At 44.0% G+C, this 18,232-nt stretch overlaps 1 protein-coding gene across 1 annotated transcript in view; it reads right to left on the bottom strand.

The window, feature by feature from the left end:
- Nucleotides 1-1,279: 1,279 nt before the first annotated feature.
- PCNT (pericentrin) overlaps nucleotides 1,280-18,232 on the bottom strand; it is a 133,034-nt gene continuing 116,081 nt past the window's right edge. The window contains 9 exon segments of the mRNA XM_023518087.1: nucleotides 1,280-1,730; nucleotides 2,276-2,403; nucleotides 3,083-3,224; nucleotides 4,542-4,618; nucleotides 6,292-6,524; nucleotides 7,186-7,305; nucleotides 14,195-14,368; nucleotides 14,696-14,798; nucleotides 15,659-15,909. Of these exon segments, the coding sequence (XP_023373855.1) occupies nucleotides 1,687-1,730; nucleotides 2,276-2,403; nucleotides 3,083-3,224; nucleotides 4,542-4,618; nucleotides 6,292-6,524; nucleotides 7,186-7,305; nucleotides 14,195-14,368; nucleotides 14,696-14,798; nucleotides 15,659-15,909 (1,272 nt within the window). The 3' untranslated portion in view covers nucleotides 1,280-1,686.

Below are 18,232 nucleotides of genomic sequence, written 5' to 3'. Positions count from 1 at the left end.
GTTTTTCTATTAACATTTTTTTGATGAAATTAGACCAGTTAATTATAGGATATCCCATGTTTCTCTCTTTCCTCAAGATTTCCCTTTATTTATTCCTCTATGTGTAAATACATGAGTATTTATTCAGTATTTGATAATCAATTTCAATCATTATTATTCTGGATGCTGAAAATAAAGAAACATTTTTCAGCCAACACTGAGTAGAGAGTGGGAATCATAAAACAGCAGTCATAAGTAGTGCTGGCTACTACTCAGAAAATGCATTTACACCAATGTTAAAGGCTGAAAGACAAATCTATCACCAAAACAAGTTATAAGCTGTGATTAAGAAAAAGTTGTTTTATGTTAAAACCTAAACCCTGAAGAATAAAAATGTTCAAATAAACACCTGTTCAAAGTTCCAAAAAATATACTGAGATACTTACAACTATACTCATATAGTTCATTTTTTAGATAAAACATCCTTGGCTAGATGTTACCGCATGGTACAAATCAGTGTGATTAAAACACAAAATATCGGTGGCACCTGCAGCTCAAGTGGCTAAGGCGCCAGCCACACACACCAGAGCTAGAGGGTTTGGAATCCAGCCTGGGCCTGCCAAACAACAATGACAACTACAACCAAAAAATAGCCGGGCGGTGTGGACCTGTAGTCCCAGTTACTTGGGAGGCTGAGGCAAGAGAATCACTTAAGCCCAGGATTTTGAGGTTGCTAGGAGCTGTGACACCATGGCACACTACCCAGGGCGATAGCTTGAGGCTCTGTCTTAATAAAACAAAACAAAACAAAACAAAACACAAATACCACAGTCATGAGAAGCAGATAAATAGTGGTAGCATGTCAAAAATACAAGAAAAGAGGCCAGGTGTGGTGGCTCACGCCTACAATCCTAGCACTCTAGGAGGCCAAGGTGGTTGGATCGTGCTGAGCTCGGGAGTTCAAGACCAACCTGAGCAAGAGTGAGACCCCAACTCTACTAAAAATGAAAAACTGAGGCAAGAGGATTGCTTTAGCCCAAGAGTTTGAGGTTGCTGTGAGTGACACCACAGTACTCTACCAAGAGCAACCAAATGAAACTGTCAAAAAAATTAAAAAAAAAAAACCACACACATAAAAATATGTATAAGAAAAGAAAAGAAACCAAGTAAGATTAAGCAACAGGCAAAGGGAAGGATGCTTTGAGTTCACCAAAGGTTTTCCTTTACAGAAGTTTAACGTAAATTTTTTGTTTTGTTTTGCCAGTGAGAAAAGCAAACTGGATAAACCTAAAAACAGCACAAGAGCTCTTCTCAAAAGAAACAGTGCTTACATTTATTCCTTCTTTTTGGTTTTATTTGTGTATGTTTTCTTTTTGTTTTTAAACAAAGTTTCCATCTGTACACTTTAAGAAAATAAGCGATAGGAAGCCATTCTCTGCTTACCCTCCTCAGAGGCTGGCAGGGTGGATTTGCCAAGAGGCGCTGCAGGACAGCCCCATGCATGTGGTTTGGGGCCACATGTCACCCTGTGAAAGTCCAGAACTAACAGACTGAGATCACACAGAAATGCTCCACTTTGCAGCGCACACAGGTGGGAACACTGAACCAACAGTACCCAGGGGCTGGCATCACGGCACATGAAGAAAAGGGAAAAATAAATCGTTTCCTCTGATAGAACTGTCCCAGGTGAGAGCCATAAGATTTTATTCATTGTTTAATCTTCCGGTGGCAGGATTTCTTTGAAGTGGAATCTAAATATAAATAAAAATGCGGTAGCAATTTGTTATAAGGCTTCACACTTCTTTTAAATAGAATTGCACAATTTTGAAACACTATCACTGAGTTTATGTTAATTTTGGGAAAACTAGAAATTGTGTTTTAAAAATATACAGTGGCCAGGAGCAGTTGCTCATACCTATAATCCTAGCACTCTGGGAGGCCCAGGGATAACTTGAGCTCACAAGTTCAAGACCAGCCTGAGCAAAAGCGTTTAAATTATGATCTTTAAGAACCACCAGACAAATTATGTTCCCCATCAGTAAGAGAAAGAACAAGAGGTCCTGGCAGTGACCAAGTCATGCTGACTCAACACCTGCTGCGCGGAGTGTCTGTCTGCTTCGCCTGAGGCGCCTTCACTTACATTCTTTATTCTAATCCTATTAAAGACCCCTATATTACTAAGACCAAAACTAACAGCAGTTACTACACTGAATACTAGCAGTATTTTGACGTATTCTACCTTTCTAGAGTCCATTCATAATACTTTAATAAATAGTCAGAAAAGGGCTTTTATTACCTGGTGATGACCCCCCTAGTCTTTGCTGGATCATTTCTAAGTGGTGAATATATTCTGTCAAGGAATGTTCTGGATCTTCAGAAGCAGTCAGGGATCTTTCTAATCTTGAATTTGGGGATTGAGTGGATCTTCAAACAAACCACCACACCAAGGGGAAAAGAAAAAAAATAAAAGAAGGACCAAACTTGAACTTAACCATGGAAAAGAAAAAAAACAAAGTAAGGGCTAAACATGAACTTAACCATAGTAAGTGTGTGTGAAGGGACCTCTGGGTCCTCCCGGGCCAGAAGCATGTGGTGGTGGCTGATTCTAGGGCTGTTTGCTTCAGCCCTTTCTTAACACATAAGAAAAAAGTAAGGCTTTTTATACAAAGTGCTATATAGACACATTGTATAGAAGTTGCTTTGAAAATCAACTTCTATACCATGTCTCAAAGTTAAAATGAGTAAAAACTATTGTATATTATTTTTACAACATCCTGCAGGAAAAGATTGTTCCCCACCATTTATTCTTTCAATAAGTATCTCCACACTGGGCCCTGGGGCACCAAATCACCAGACAGATGATCCCTGCCCTCCCTTGAACAGGGCTGACCTTCTAAGGCCAGTGGTTCTCAACCTTCCTAATGCCACAGCCCTTTAATACAGTTCTTGTGGGTCGAAACCCACAGATTGAGAACGACTGTTCCAGGCTGTCATGGACTCAGACTGGTGTGATTCCTGCCTGCTCTGGGCTGGACCAAAGATAGCAGAATCACCTAAGCTGGAGGGAGCTCACTAGTAGAGGTGAAAAAGCTTTATAACTGACCTTTCCCTCCTACTTGGGGAGGCTGCTGTTGCAGGTCCATGGCCAAGGACAGGGTCTCTGGCGTGGCCTGACGATATGTCCCGGGTTGGTGGTGACTCCCTAGATTCAGGTGGAGCCCGCTGCTGCCGAAGCACTCGGGGTCCTCCCCCAGAGTTATTTAACAACAAAGGGATTAGGAAAAGAAATAAATACATTTTAGAAGAAAGGCCCATCTATCAAAATTTAAAACTCAGTAAGCTTTTAAAAGTCTTTGTGGCAGGTTTGGCATTTGTAGCTGAAGCGGCTAAGGCACTAGCCACATACACCTGAGCTGGTGGCTTTGAATCTAGCCTGGGCCTGCCAAACAACAACTACAACCAAAACTTAGCCAGGCATTGTGGCAGGAGCCTGGAGCCCTAGCTACTTGGAAGGCTGAAGCAAGAGAACTGCTTAAGCCCAAGAGTTGGAGGTTGCTGTAACTTGTGACATCACGGTACTCTACCCAGGGCGACAGCTTGGGGGCTCTGTCTCAAAAAAAAAAAAGTCTTCGTGGCAACTTACAAACATTTGTAAAGTACAAAAATTATAATACTGTGTTTTAAAAAGCTTTACAAGAAACCTAAGTTTTGAACACTGGCATTTCACTGCCATAGGCTATAAGTGCCTGCCGTCCATGCAGGCAGCTTATGGGGGAGCTCAGGAGGACACTGGGGTTGAGTCCTGCCTCTGCTGCCTCTGCCGCCTCTGCCACCTCTGAGGAGGAGCTGGGTAGAGGCAGAAATCCTGGAGACCACCAGGTATAACTTGGCAGGGCAAATGCCTGAAGGCTAAATCAAAGCATTTTAATTTCAAGAAATAACTATTAAAGTACAAAAGTCAAAACTGATGTGGCACTGCCAGGAAAACCCAAGTCACTGTGGCAGTCAATTGTTACTTGCTTGTACCCCTGTACTGAGTGGAGAGGGTGCTCTCTGTGCACCTTCACCCTGCTGTCCCCAGAGATGCGGTTGAGCGCCCACTGCAATATCCTCCCTGGGGCTGGCACCTCAACCCCCAGCACAGCCAGCTGTATGTGCAGAGAAACATCACAGGCAAGAACCTTGTGAGCCAAAAATAGGCAGCCGGACTCCAAAAGGAAAGAGGGGGCATGTGCAGTGAGCCCCGGCTAACTTTAAAGAACATCATTTTACTAATCACTAATTATTAAGGAATTGGCACACTTAGCATTTCCGTATGTTTTGGTGGTAGGTGTGCTCCTCCAAGCCACCTTATTCACGCACATGCACTGGGAAGTAGGATCTCACCATATTCTCTCCCATCTCACAGCTGTGGCGACTGCACTGCCTGAATTCACTAACTTTTTGGCTGTGCTTTATTACAGCCCCACTGAACGCTGCACAATGCCCCAAACTCTAACGAGAATGCTACAAGCAGAAAGACAGGCTTGTGAATTAGTTATTAGCAGCAGCTCAGGTCCTACCTGGACGAGGGGTTTTGCCTTGTGCTAGAGCTCCTCTTCGATCTACTTCTTGCCATTTCTTAACCAAAAAACGTAATCTGTTAAAAAAACAAAAAAAACAAAAAAAACAAAGCCTTTAAAATTAGAGCAAAACATTAATAAAAATCGCACAGTGGCCAAGCATCCGGAATTTGGAAGTTCCTATTGAGGATGCACTCTGTGTCACCTGGGTCAGTCAACTTGGGTCTGGTGAGCTAGGTGCATACATGGACAGCTTGCTGTGTTCCTGGTGGTGTGCTAATCCTCCCCTATGCCCCAGTGCCTCAGCCCCACTATGGGCCACCACCCAGTCCTCCCAGGCACCTGTCATGGCATAGCTTGGGATTCTGACTCTGGTTCAAAATCAGGCTTCAACTCAATGAGTGGGAACCACGTGACACTCCCACCCAGTTTTCAGGATCCTCCCCTCCCTAACACCACTTGACAGGCTCAGGACACAGAGGCCCTGGCCCCATGGGAGCCAGCCCAGTGGTAAGCAGAAATGGTGTGGTTGCAAAGGCTATGCTGCCCAGATACAGGGTGCAGGCCCCAGACACCCTCCATAGCATGGCAGACACCATAGATTCCTCCAGAGGAGACTCTCTAGGACCCTCAGATTCAGCTGCCCTGGGCAGCCCCTCACAGGGACACTGAGACAGCTCCTTGACAGGAAGGCCCTAGAGGGAGGGTTTGGGTCAGCCTGCCTTCCTGCATCTAGCACTTAAAACACTTCTAGTCCACAGTGATCTCCCCACTAATATGGGATGGACAGAGGGTCAGTGGACAGAGGAATGACAAATGGCCCTGTGGGCAGGATACCTCAGGTGAGAAAATTCTAAGTGCCTTGAGGCTAGAGAAGGCTGAGAGGGCAGCAACCTACCCACCATGTCTGCCTGGTCCACTGGACTGGACAACTAGACTAGCTCAGCCAGCCTCTGAAAGGAGCAGGACACTTAGCTGCTCTCTGCTGTGTCCCCCTCCTTCCTGGCACCTCTGTGTCAGGGAGAAGGTACAGCTGCACAATTCTTAGTGAGACAAACATTTTTAGAAATTTACCACATTTTAAAACTACAAACTGAAATGACTTTCTCAGGAACACCAGGGAGCAGCCTTCTTGTGCTCCAAAATGGCATCTTGTGGAAATAATTCCTGAGGACAGTGACCAATCCTCCCCCAAGGAGGACACAGTGGGCAAAGTTTAGGGCACAGACACTCCAGGCAGGTCAAGTCCCGAGAGCACCATGAGGAGAGGTGAGGAAGGAGGGCCTTGCCTCAGAAGCAGGGTCCTCAACACCTCATGGCTATGTTTGCAGGCTTAGTGTCAATAGCCCTTAGTGCATCATGTATTTTTATGCACCTGATCTCCTCTTATATAACACAGATCTGACTAAAATATAGGAAACTGAAATTTATAACATGAAACGCAATTTCAAACTTCCTCAAATGTGCCTGTTCTCACAAAGTGTACTGACATGAAACCCATTAAAATGCAAGACATTCCCCTGTAATAAAAAGGTAGCCTCAAATCTTTGGTATTAGATGGTGACAAATTCATACAACATGACTTCTTAAAGATAAGAGTCACATGTATTTTCTTTAAGACCTCAAATACCATTTCTCTTAAAAGGGAATACAGAGTTTCAAAGAATAAAACCACCCAAAAACCCTACAGTGCGCTGTCTGTTTGCACAGACAAGAGGCAGAACTCACAGACTGGTGTAGTGGCACTTACCTTAACACTGCAATGACCACCCTGACAGCTGTGCGGAACTTTGTAAAAGGACGAGATGAGGTAATTTTCTTATCTGGTTTGGAAGGAAATACTCCCAAATGAGCAATCATAGAGAGAGTTTCTTGTTCAGAATCCTGGAATCCACCGATCAACAGTAAAAGATACTTCTTTTGATAAATCAGAGCTTTTCTAAAACTCTCTGCCCTCAAATAACGCAGATACAATTTTTCCATCTAAAGAACAACAACAACAAAATAGTAAAATATAATCAGAGGAAACAAAGACATCTTGCTGTCAAAAGCAAGATGCTCTTGTTGCTCTTTACAAAGAACAGGTTGGTTTTCCCCTCAGCATATTGTCATAGAGGTCAGCCTCATACAACATCTGTAGCCAGAAACAACACACAATGGATTTGTAGTTTTATCAGACAAAATCTAAAACCACAAACTCCTCTCTGCAGTACCATCACTGATATACACACCTCAGTGAGGTCCAAACTGGGTATGGGCAAGAGGGTGTATGAAACCAGAAGACTATACAGAGCTAAATCCTAAAAGGCATTTTTCCCCTCAAGAGAAGCCCACAGCTGGTTCCACACTGTCATAATCCATGACCAGCCAAACAATGGTGCAGGGCCCCTTCGGGCTATAGAGACTGTTACTTGCTAACTCAAAGCATTCCCCAATCCACCCCCAGTGTGTAAGCAGAGAAAGTTGGTGTTCCCACACAGCAACTACACCAAGTTTCAAATCCAACCTCTTCCTTCTGCAGTGTCAGAGCTGCTGGAACGTGGTACACATGTGGGCAACTACACTCAGCAATTAATCAATCCAAGATTTTTTAAAGCACATACAACACTCTGTACCCTTGACGCTGTGTTAGGCTGGGTCTTACTTTGACGTTGCAGCTGTTTGCTTCCATGCTTGCAGCTGGTGGAGGCCGCCTTGGGTCTGAGTGCTGTGGTGAGCTCTGCAGCACCATCCCGTCTTGCTTCCACGCAGATCTGTCCGACCTCTGTAACGAGCCACAGCCAGAAACATCTACACAGCGTTCTCAGAATAAACCATCTTGAGAAAAATGACCAACAGCAGGTAAGACAGGAGGCGAGGACTCCCCATCCCACCTCACAGGCTCATTTCTTCCATGGCTGTTCCCTCCTTGCAAGGGGAGGCTAGCCATATTGGGGGGTCAGATGGTTTATAAGAGCCTGGGGTACACATCTCCCCGATGCCAGGACCCAGTGGCAGCTGCACAACCACACAGATAGTGCACGAGAACCACAGCACTCCCCTCTAGCACCTCTGCAGCTGTGTCCAAGGTATCGTGTGGTGCAGTAAGTCAGATCACCAACATCTAAGGGGTGACTGCTACTCGCATGTACTAAAAAAATATGAAAATGAATATTTGTCATATAACCCCAATTTCAAGGCCTTAAGCCTTAAACACACTCATATTCTCTGTAATTTTTATTTTTTACTATGTAATTTTAAAATTTGTATTTTTTACTGTTTTATCTTTTTTTTTTCTTGAGACAGAGTCTCACTTTGTCACCTTTAGAGTGTCATGGTGTCATAGATCACAGCAACCTCAAACTCTTGGACTCAAGCAATCCTCTTACCTCAGGCTCCCGAGTAGCTGGAACTACCCACCACAATACCTGGCCATGTTTTTTTTTTTTTTTTCTTTTTTTGCTATGTTTTAAAGATGGGGTTTCACTCTAGCTGAGCCTGGTTTTGAACTTCCGAGCTCAAGTGATCCACCCATTTCAGCCTTTTGTTGTATAACTGTGATTGGTTTGTTAAAAAATATTTCTGATTGGGATTGGTTGAATCTGTGGATATAGAGCAGAAGAATACTGAGAGCTCAGGTAGTGCCCATACACAGCTCACTGGGTAGGGGCACTGACCACATACACCGAAGCTGGCAGGTTTGAACCCAGCCCTGGACAGCCAAAACAACAATGGCAAAAAGAAAAGTAGCCAGGTGTTGTGGTGGGTACCTGTAGACCCAGCAATTTGGGAGGCTGAGGCAAGAGAATCACTTAAGAGTTTGAGGTTGCTATGAGCTGTGATGCCACAGTACTCAACCCAGGGTGACAGCTTGAGACTCTGTCTCAAAAAATAAAAAAATTAAAAAAGAATACTGAGAGCTAATTGTCCCACTCTTTTTTTTTTTTTTTTTTATTGAATGGTAACTATATACATTAATGTGCTTCTGGGGTACAGTGTGGGGTTTTCACATGCAATCTGAAATACTTCCATCAAACTGGTCCCACTCTTTATTTATCCATTCATCAACTGATAGACATTTGGACTATTTCCAATTTGGGGCTATTATGAATAATGGTGCAATGAAAATATGCATACAAGTTTTTATGTGAATATATATGTTCATTTCTCTTGGAAAAAATACCTAGAAGTATGGTTGAGGGCAGTGGTTCACGCCTGTAATCCTAGCTCTCTGGGAGGCCGAGACAAGTGGATTGCCTGAGCTCACCAGTTCAAGACCAGCCTGAGCAAGAGTGAGACCCCCCTCTCTAAAAATAGCTGGGTGCTGTGGCCAGTGCCTGTAGTCCCACCAACTCAGGAAGGTGAGGCAAGAGAATTATTTGAGCCCAAAAGTTTGAGGTTGCTGTGAGCTATGACACCAGGGCACTCTACCAAGGGTGACAGTGTCTCTAAAAAGGACCATAACGGAATTAAAATAGAACTCAATTCCAATAAAAACATACATCCCTACACAAAGTCATAGAAACTAAACAACTTTATGCTGAACAATAGCTGGGTCAAGGAGATAAAGAAGGAAATCATTACATTCCTTAAACAAAACATCAATGAAGGGCAGTGCCTGTGGCTCAGTGAGTGGGGCGCTAGCCCCGTATACTGAGGGTGGCGGGTTCAAACCAGGCCCCTGCCGAACTGCAACAACAACAACAAAAATTAGCCAGGCGTTGTGGTGGGTGCCTGTAGTCTCAGAAAAAAAAAAAAAGAAAGAAAGAAAGAAAGAAAAGAAATAGCAGAAGATGTTAACAGATGGAAAAACATACTAGGTTTATGGCTGGGAAGAATAAACATTGTTAAAATTATCTATGATACCTAAAGAAGTCTTTAGATTTAATGCAATTCCCATTAAAGTTCCAACATCATACTTTGAAGATCCTGCAAAAAACCAAAAAAACAGTAGTTCACCTGGAACTAGAAAAAACCCCAAATAGCCAACATAGTTCTTTCAAATAAGAACAAATCTGGAGAGCTTAGTGGTCATGCCTTTAATTCCAGCCCTTCGGGAAGCCGAAACAAGGGGATCACTTGAGCTCAGCAGTTCGAGACCAGCCTGAGCAAGAGGGAAACCCAATCTCTACTAAAAATAGGAAAACAACTGGGTATTGTGGTAGGTGCCTGTAGTCCCAGCTACTCCAGAGGCTGAGGTAGGAAGATCGCTTGAACACAGTTTGAGGAGTTTGAGGTTGCTGTGAGCTAGATAGAGTCTATGGCACTCTAGCCTGAGCAACAGAGTAAGACTCTATCTCAAAAAAAAAAAAAAAAAAAAAATCTGGAAGCATCACATTACCATACTTTGGGTTATACTACAAGTCTATAGTTATCAAAATGGCATGATAGCAGCATTAGAGAAAAACAGAGACATAGATCCATGGAACAAACAGAATCGAGAACCTAGAGATGAAACCAGTCTCATACCAACATCTGATCTTTGACAAGCCAAGCAAAAGCATACACTGAAGAAAAGAATTCCTATTTAATAAATGGTACTGGGAGAACTACTTAGCTACACATAAAAGACTGAAACTAGATGCGCACTTCTCACCACTTAAAAAGTTAACTCACAGGCCTGGGCGTGGTGGCTCACACATGTAATCCCAGTACTTGGGAGGCCGAGGCAGGTGGATTGCTTGAGTTCAGGAGTTCGAGACCAGCCTGAGCAAGAGCAAGACCCCATCTCTAAAAAATAGCCAGGCATTGTGGTAAGCGCCTGTAGTCCCAGCTACTTGGGAGGCTGAGGCAAGAGAATTACTTAAGCTCAAGAGTTTGAGGTTGCTGTGAGCTGTGATGCCACAGCACTCTACCAAGGGCAACAAAGTAAGACTCTGTCTCAAAAAAAAAAAAAATTAACTCACGATGAATGAAGGAGTTAAATCTAAGATGCAAGGCTATAAAAACTTTAGAAGAAAGTGTGGGGGAAATTTTTAATAACATCAGCCTTGGGAAAGAATTTATAAAGAAGATCCCAAAGGCAATCTTAGCAACAGGTCTATTTTTATTGTTGTTGGAATTGTTTAGTTGGGTCGGGTTCGAACCTGCCACCCTCAGGGCATATGGCTGGCGCAGTAACCACTGTACTATGGGCGCCGAGCCAAGTAAATGTTTTCTAAAATGCAAAAACATAATTTTGATTGTAAAAGGGGAGGAGAATTTCATCCAGGAAAATACACTGTTTGTAAACGGAATTTTTATATAAAAAATGTTTTAAGGGCGGCGCCTATGGCTCAGTGAGTAGGGCACCGGCCCCACGTACCAAGGGTGGTGGGTTCAAACCCAGCCCCGGACAAAGTGCAACAAAAAAATAGCTGGGCATTGTGGTAAGCGCCTGTAGTCTCAGCTACTCGGGAGGCTGAGGCAAGAGAATCGCCTAAGCCCAGGAGTTGGAGGTTGCTGTGAGCTTTGTGATGCTGCCACAGCACTCTATTGAGGGTGATAAAGTGAGACTCTGTTTCTTAAAATAATAAAAAAAAAAGTTTTAAAATACAGGTTTAAAATATAAATTACTTAAGAAATGCATCCCATGTACTCAGTAACAATAAATACTGTGTTGTCTAATATTAAAAAATAATAATACAGGGCGGTGCTGTGGCTCAAAGGAGTAGGGCGCCAGCCCCATATGCTGGAGGTGGCAGGTTCAAACACAGCCCTGGCCAAAAACTGCCAAATAATAATAATAATAATAATAATAAGGGCAGTGCCTGTGGCTCAGTGGGTGCTGGCCCCATATACCAAGGCTGGTCAGTTGGAACCCGGCCCTGGCCAAACTGCAACAAAAAATAGCTGGGCGTTGTAGCAGGCACCTACAGTCCCAACTACTTGGGAGGCTGAGGCAAGAGAATCACCTAAGCCCAAGAGTTGGAGGTTACTGTGAGCTGTGACGCCATAGCACTCTACCAAGGGCAACAAAGCAAGACTCCATCTCTTAAAAAAAAAAAAAGGCTCAGCGCCTGTAGCTCAAGCAGCTAAGGTGTCAGCCACATACACCAGAGCTGGTGAGTTCAAATCCAGCCTGGGCAAAACAACAATGACACCTATAACAACAACAACAAAAAATAGCTGGGCATTGTGGCGGTGCCTGTAGTCCCAGCTACTTGGGAGGCTGAGGCAAGAGAATCTCTTAAGCCCAGGAGTTTGAGGTTGCGGTGAGCTGTGATGTCACAGCATTCTACCCGGGCGACAGCATGTGGCTCTGTCTCAAAAAAATAATAATAATAATAATAATAATAATAATTAAAAGACCAAGATGCTAAAATTTCTATTGAAAGCCTGAAGAACTAGAATAGCCAAACAATTTTTAAAATAAGAGAAAAGAGAATTCACATTCCCCAACATGAAGATAGAATCAGCTGTCCATCAGGTGGATGGTAGAGGACATGCACACAGACCCAGGGAAAAGCCCAGAAATAACACACAAATGCTAGAGAGTGACTCTTACTAAGCACAAAGACAATTCCACAGAAAGCAGTTCTTCCCATAGAGCATGCTAGAAAAACTGGGTTATCACTGTCATGAATTCTTACAACTTTATGCTGCCCTGGCATCCATTCTGAATATAAGCTGAACTTTCTCACACCAGAAGCAGCTCCCCTTCTCTGCCTCTTCCCAGTGCCTCAGTGTGTGTGATCTAACTCCAACATGTTGCCTCCTCTAGCAGCTCCCTGGCAGCCCTTCCCTGCCCTGCTCACCCCAGGGACGGACACCAGTGTGGACTGTGCAGACATGCCCCAGTGACCACCTCCCCTCTCCCCACAGAGCTCATGCCTACTTGTTCTTAACCCACCAATTAACACCCCCTCCTCCAGAAACCTGTTTGAATAACATTCTGGACCCAAAAAAGGCTTCGACCCACCAGTCCCTTTCCTTTCCTCTTTCCATCTTCCCACTGGTTTCTGTTGAGGGGGCACCCTCCAAGCAGTACCTGTAAGTGTTAAAATTTTTCTTTCCTCATGTCTCTCTTCATCATGTAAGGGGTGCTCTTCATTTTATAGAACCTAAATTATGAGATGCATTGGAAGATCTTCCTCTGCTTATCCCACAAACCATAAGAAAGATTAACTGAAGATGGATCGTAATCCTAAATTTTAAAAGTAAAACTATAGGGTGGCGCCTTTAGCTCAAGCGGCTGGGGCGCCAACCACACATACCAGAGCTGGTAGGTTTGAGTCTGGCCTGGGGCCTGCCAAACAATGACAACTACAACCAAAAAACAAAAAAAATAAATAAATGCTTTGAACTAAAAAAAAAAAAAAGAAAGAAAAGCCATTAAAAAAAAAAACTGTAAAACTCTCAGCATGATCCATAAAGAAAAAAACTGATACAATGGACTTCAAAACTAGAAACTTTTGCTTTGCAAAGGACACAACATGGAGATGGAAGGGACCAGCACAGACTGGGAGAAAATATTTGCAAATCGCCTACCTGACAAAAGGAGGTGTATCCAGAACACATAAATAACTCTCAAAACCCAACAATGAGAAAATGATCTGATTCAAAAATCAACAAAAGAATTTAACCAACACTTCACCAAAAAAGGTATACAAAATGGAGGAAAAAAATGCCCCAAAACTTTCGTCATTAGGGGGATAAGCACATAAATACCATAAGGAGATGCCACTTTACACCTGTTAGACTCGAGAAAAACTACTCACACTACCATATGCCAAGATGCAGTCACTGGAAGCTCACACATGGCCAGAAAGTGAGCAGCTTGGAACAGCCCTGACATAGCCAGCTGCCTCCTAGACATTTACAGCACAGGAACCAAAGCTGTGTCTATACACAACCCTGCAAACGCAGCAGCACTGTTCACAATAGCCAAAAACTGGGAATAACCCAGATGTTCTTCAGTGGGTGAGTACTCCAACAAACCCAGCTGCCCATGTCATAAAGCACCACCCAGCAATAAGTGGGAACCAGCAACCAATCCATTAGCAATCTAGAGGGAGGTCAAATGCATTCTGAGGAGGTGACAGGGAGCATGTTGACAGGTCACAGACTGCACAGTTCCATTTACAGGATACTCGGGAGGGGACAGTCGTGCAGCCAGTGGTTCAGCTAGGGGTGGTGATTATGTGGATTGGACTCTACCTACGTGTGAACACTTACATGAAATCATACCAAAAAAGGCAAATTTTACTATATGCAAATTAAAAAATACTTTTCTAAAAGTTTTCATCATTAAAAAACATAAAGCAAATCACAACAACCCAAATGTGAAAAAAAAAATTAGGCACTCCAAAAAAAAAAAAGCCTATCAAAGTGCATCATTAGGAATATAAAATTTTAATTAAGAGCAAGCCAAATAAAACTAATCTGATAAGGTTATTATATTTTTAGTCAAAATGTCCTTTTATGAACATACAGAAAACATCACACAGCAGTTAAGATCAGTAGTGACATTGTGTGTGCACATCTGAATGAAGTAGAAAGTTTGCTACGATGTTAAATAAAATATTTTGGAATATTCAGCAAAACTTCAAACTAGTGAGGCTATAGCCCATACATCCCCCCGTCAGTGAAAGAGGCCTGGCTGATAGTCAAGGAAAGCTAATAGAGACCAGGTGGTACAGGCCAGTGAGCAAGGGCCTGAATCGCCCACAGAAGGAAAAAGTACAAACACGTACGCTTAGGACACAACCCTTCTGCACATGATGCTTCAGGATCTTTTCAAGCCTGGACACAGCCCTGCTTAGCTCTGACTTCTCTCGGGTCACCGTGCTGAGCGCCTTTGTAAGGGAATCATTGTCTTTCAGCAAGACATCCATGAGCTGGATCTGTAGCTCTGCTGCCATTTTTTTCTTGGAAAGGAGAAAAGAAAAATAAACGTATAAGAATCTCCTTTTTTAAAGGTACGAATTTTTCATTTTCACTGGTTATTTTCAGAGGTTATAGTTTGAAACTTGTTTGGGGTTTGGTAGGAAGCTTCTGGGGCTGAGGAGAGCTACCATCTGTGGGGCAGAGAATAATGAAAATCATCAAATCACATTTCTCTTTAACTCTCTACAAAATAGACTTTGCACAGAACTGCCTGTATAAATACTGTGGGTTTCTTAAAAAGCATAATCCCTTTCAAAGATGTTCCAATGGCAGCATACACAGAGGGGTACAGGGAGCCCATGCCTCACCTGAGAGGAGGTGGACCTGCTCAGCTCGGGCCTCAGTTCCTCTAAGGTGCGCAGCAAAGATGCCACTGCTTTCTCATTGGATGATGTCCAATCATTGATGGTCCTATTAAAAAAATGGGCGTATGAGAGGTTCATACACATCCTGAGGGACTGCGACCCAAAGCTATTCAAGAACTCTGTGTTCAAGAGAGATGAGGAGTTGGGTGTATACAGCCTCCCCGGGACCAGTGAGGACTCTGGTGGATCTGAATGGCTTCATCCAGCCCTGAGATGGAGGGAACAGCACCACGGAGGAGAGGCTGCAGGTGACATGCCTGCAGAGCTTAGGGACTTCTGCCCTGAGACTATCCACTCAGCTACAGCTACAGCTACAGCCCCAGCAGGTGCCCACCCATGTCACCACTGCTGCTTCTTGCTGAATTATTTAAATGCTGTTCTCAATGAAGTTCTGCCTAGGAATTGTGTTGCTCTACAAATTAAGTTCAGGTGCAGACAGGAGAACTATATTAGTTGAATTTCTGTGTACAAGAGAAAAAGCAAATAGTAACATTATTTTCTGCTCATAGAAAAAATCATGGTCTTGGCTCTTGACAGTGTAAATCTGTGTAAATCTGCAGTATTGTCTTGTGGTCATACAGTCTTCGAGTGACACAGATGCAGGTAGGTCATGAGCCTGGAGCACGTGCGGCCAACCTGGGTGGTGAACAAGCAGGAGGCATGTGGGGAGAACCAGCCTAACAACTTGGAACCCCCAGGACAGCATGTTTTGTTTCATGAAACTTTTCCCATATCAGAATATAAAAAAACAAGACCTGTCCATCTTTCAGGGGAGTCCTGCCTATTCATTCATGCAGACTCGTAGAAGGAAAGCAGCATATGAGCACATTAGGCACCCTGCAGCCCTTCAGAAAGTTTCCTGGTCTGGGCCAAGTGGTTGTGTGAGCGCCAGCGGCATGTGCCCACCTGCCCACAGTCTGGCGGACAAAGCTGGTGAGGAGCCCAGTGGCACAGAGCAGCTGCTGCCTGATTGTCTCCAGCTCCTGCTGTTGCTCCCGCAGCTGGTCTGGCTCACTTGGGTTGTCAACCCTGCGGGGAGCATCCTGATGAGGGCCGCCACTGCGGAGTGCCTCTTCTTTAGACTCCAGCTCTCTCACTGTTCGCTGGAGCTGCTGGATCTTATGTTCCTCACGCTGCCGCTGTAATTCTAACTCCCGCTGTTAACCACAGAAGAACACAGAAAGACCTTCACATGAGCATTGCAAAAACAAGCTGTCAAGCAAGAGGCCAACACGCAGTAATACACAGGGGAGGCCACTCTGAGTTAGAGACAGGACACCTGTGGGGGTGGTCTGTTCTGCTGGAGGCCTGTCCAGGACCTCCAAGACTAGCACACTGCATGTGTCCCTGGCATGAGGTCACTCAGAGGACAGCTGAATTACGCCCCAGAGTCTCAGTGTAAATGTTTTTATCTTTGTTTTTGAGAACTGAAAGAACAGTTTTGCTGACAGGCAAACAAGGAAAAATAAAATTCTAACTGGCAGCCACTTAGAGCAATTCAAACCCTGCTTCTAAGGTCAGTAACACAAATCTCTTTCCTACAGAGATGTTTACCTAGCAATTAAAAGAAACAGAGCAAAGAAGGTGTAAATCCTCATTAACATCTGCCAGAGCAGGTCAATTCTTTTCCCAAAGGGAAAAGTAGTCTCTGGAAAAAGGGAGTCAAGGACAGACTATCTGATGGACTATCATCAAAAATTCACTGTTTGTTTAAACAGCCTCCACCAGCTCCTGAGCTGCAATGAAGCTGCGAGCTTCCCCCCACCTCAAGGAGTAGAGCACCCAATGTGTCCTGTTATCAATCTATGGCCAAAAAGAGAGAGAGAAACCAATTCTGCTATCAGCTTGGGACAGGAGGAACAAAGAAGGACAAACTCAACAGTTTCGAGATGACTTCTGCCAACTAGGGACAATCATGAATGTCCCCTACCCTCCTCTGCCTACCCTAGTGAAGAGTCAGAGTTTTTTGGGCTCAGGTTCAGCACCTCTGTTTCTTGGTGCTGTGCCCTCCTTTCTCTTCAGAGAAGGAGTAAATAAACTTTTTACTTCTATCCTAATCATGTTGTCTGAGAAATCCCTCTCATCCACATTCAGACTTCGTGCCCTAAGAAGAACTATTAGGCTTTTGTCAGGCCCTGAGGAAGCATTCAGGGTCCAAAGGAACAGCACCCACAGCACTGATGCAGGTGGAGGAAGCTTTGAGGTCCCTTGCCCCCTCACACAGGCACAACACAGGCATATGAACACATGTGTGCAAGGGCATGCACACCAGCCTGCTGCAGGAGCCTGAGCATAGCCTCAGCTCAGAGCCAGTCACCATGTGGCAGCTTGGCCTCAGCCCAATCTTCCTGCACATCAGCCTGCCCTCTGGCACGTGGCAGACAGGATGTACAGGCCAGCTCCCAACTGTACAAGCCTTCCTAAGGAAGGGAGATGGAGGAGGCTCCAACAGTTAGGGGACGCAGGGAACTGTCCATGTCAAGGCCTCCACAGCCAGTCCATGCCCACACTACGGGACACCCAAATGTGGGGAGGCCAGTGGGTATAGCCCAAAGACCCCCACTATCCTGACATCATCTTGTTCCATGTGCCTGGGCCTCATGAACAAATGAGAATTATTATTTTATCTATTTTCCAGAAAAGAAAAGTCAGAGATGGAGGAATTGATGAGTTTATATTATCCAGAAAAGATGAAATTTGCCCTGAAATGTTTATCTTGGGACGCTTCAGCAAGCAATCCAAATAGAGAAGGATTCTATAATCTCGACCAAATCATCCAGCCCACTCCCAGGGGGTTATATCGCTAAAAATACATACCAAGTACATCATGAAAAATAGCTGTTAATTTAACTTAGAAAGTATTTTCTTCATATTTATTTTTCAAGCAAGCAAGTTACCATTAGTTTTGATTAAAAAAATCAAAATTAAATATAAGGATCTGGGTAAGAAACTTTAGATGCTTTGGGGAATGTCTCAGAAAGGAAAGACACCTTTGTGAATCCCATTAAAGGCAGAGACCTTTCCACCCAGATATAAAAGGGCAAAATCTCAAACACAGCTGTGGGTCCAGAGTCATCAAGGCACCCCAAGAGGCTCCCTTCTTTGCCTACCTCACCAGACAATCCTGGACCCCTCCTAAGCCATGTTGCAGCCTGCTTGCTATACCTCCAAAACATTTCCTCACTTTCCAAGACTTCAAATAATGCAACACTACAATGATTTTGAAGCTTTTTCTAAACAGAAAAAAATTTTAATCATTACTGACACATGGATAAACCCTGAAAACACCATGCTAATATAAGAAGCCAAACACAAAAGGTTATGTGCTATAGGGTTCCATTTACATGAAGGGTCCAGAAGGGGCAAATCCACAGACATGGAGAACAGACAGTGGTTACCAGGGGCTGGGAGAGGGAGGCAGAGAGCAACCCTCTCCTCAAACTGGGGTTTCATTCTGGAGTGATGAAAATGTTCTAAAAT

The sequence above is a fragment of the Otolemur garnettii genome, unplaced genomic scaffold (assembly GCF_000181295.1).
Source record: "Otolemur garnettii isolate 467f Iridium unplaced genomic scaffold, OtoGar3 scaffold00128, whole genome shotgun sequence".
NCBI classification, from domain to species: domain Eukaryota; kingdom Metazoa; phylum Chordata; class Mammalia; order Primates; family Galagidae; genus Otolemur; species Otolemur garnettii.
The sequence above is the reverse complement of the archived record's forward strand: the minus strand, read 5'-3'. Positions and strand labels throughout refer to the sequence as shown.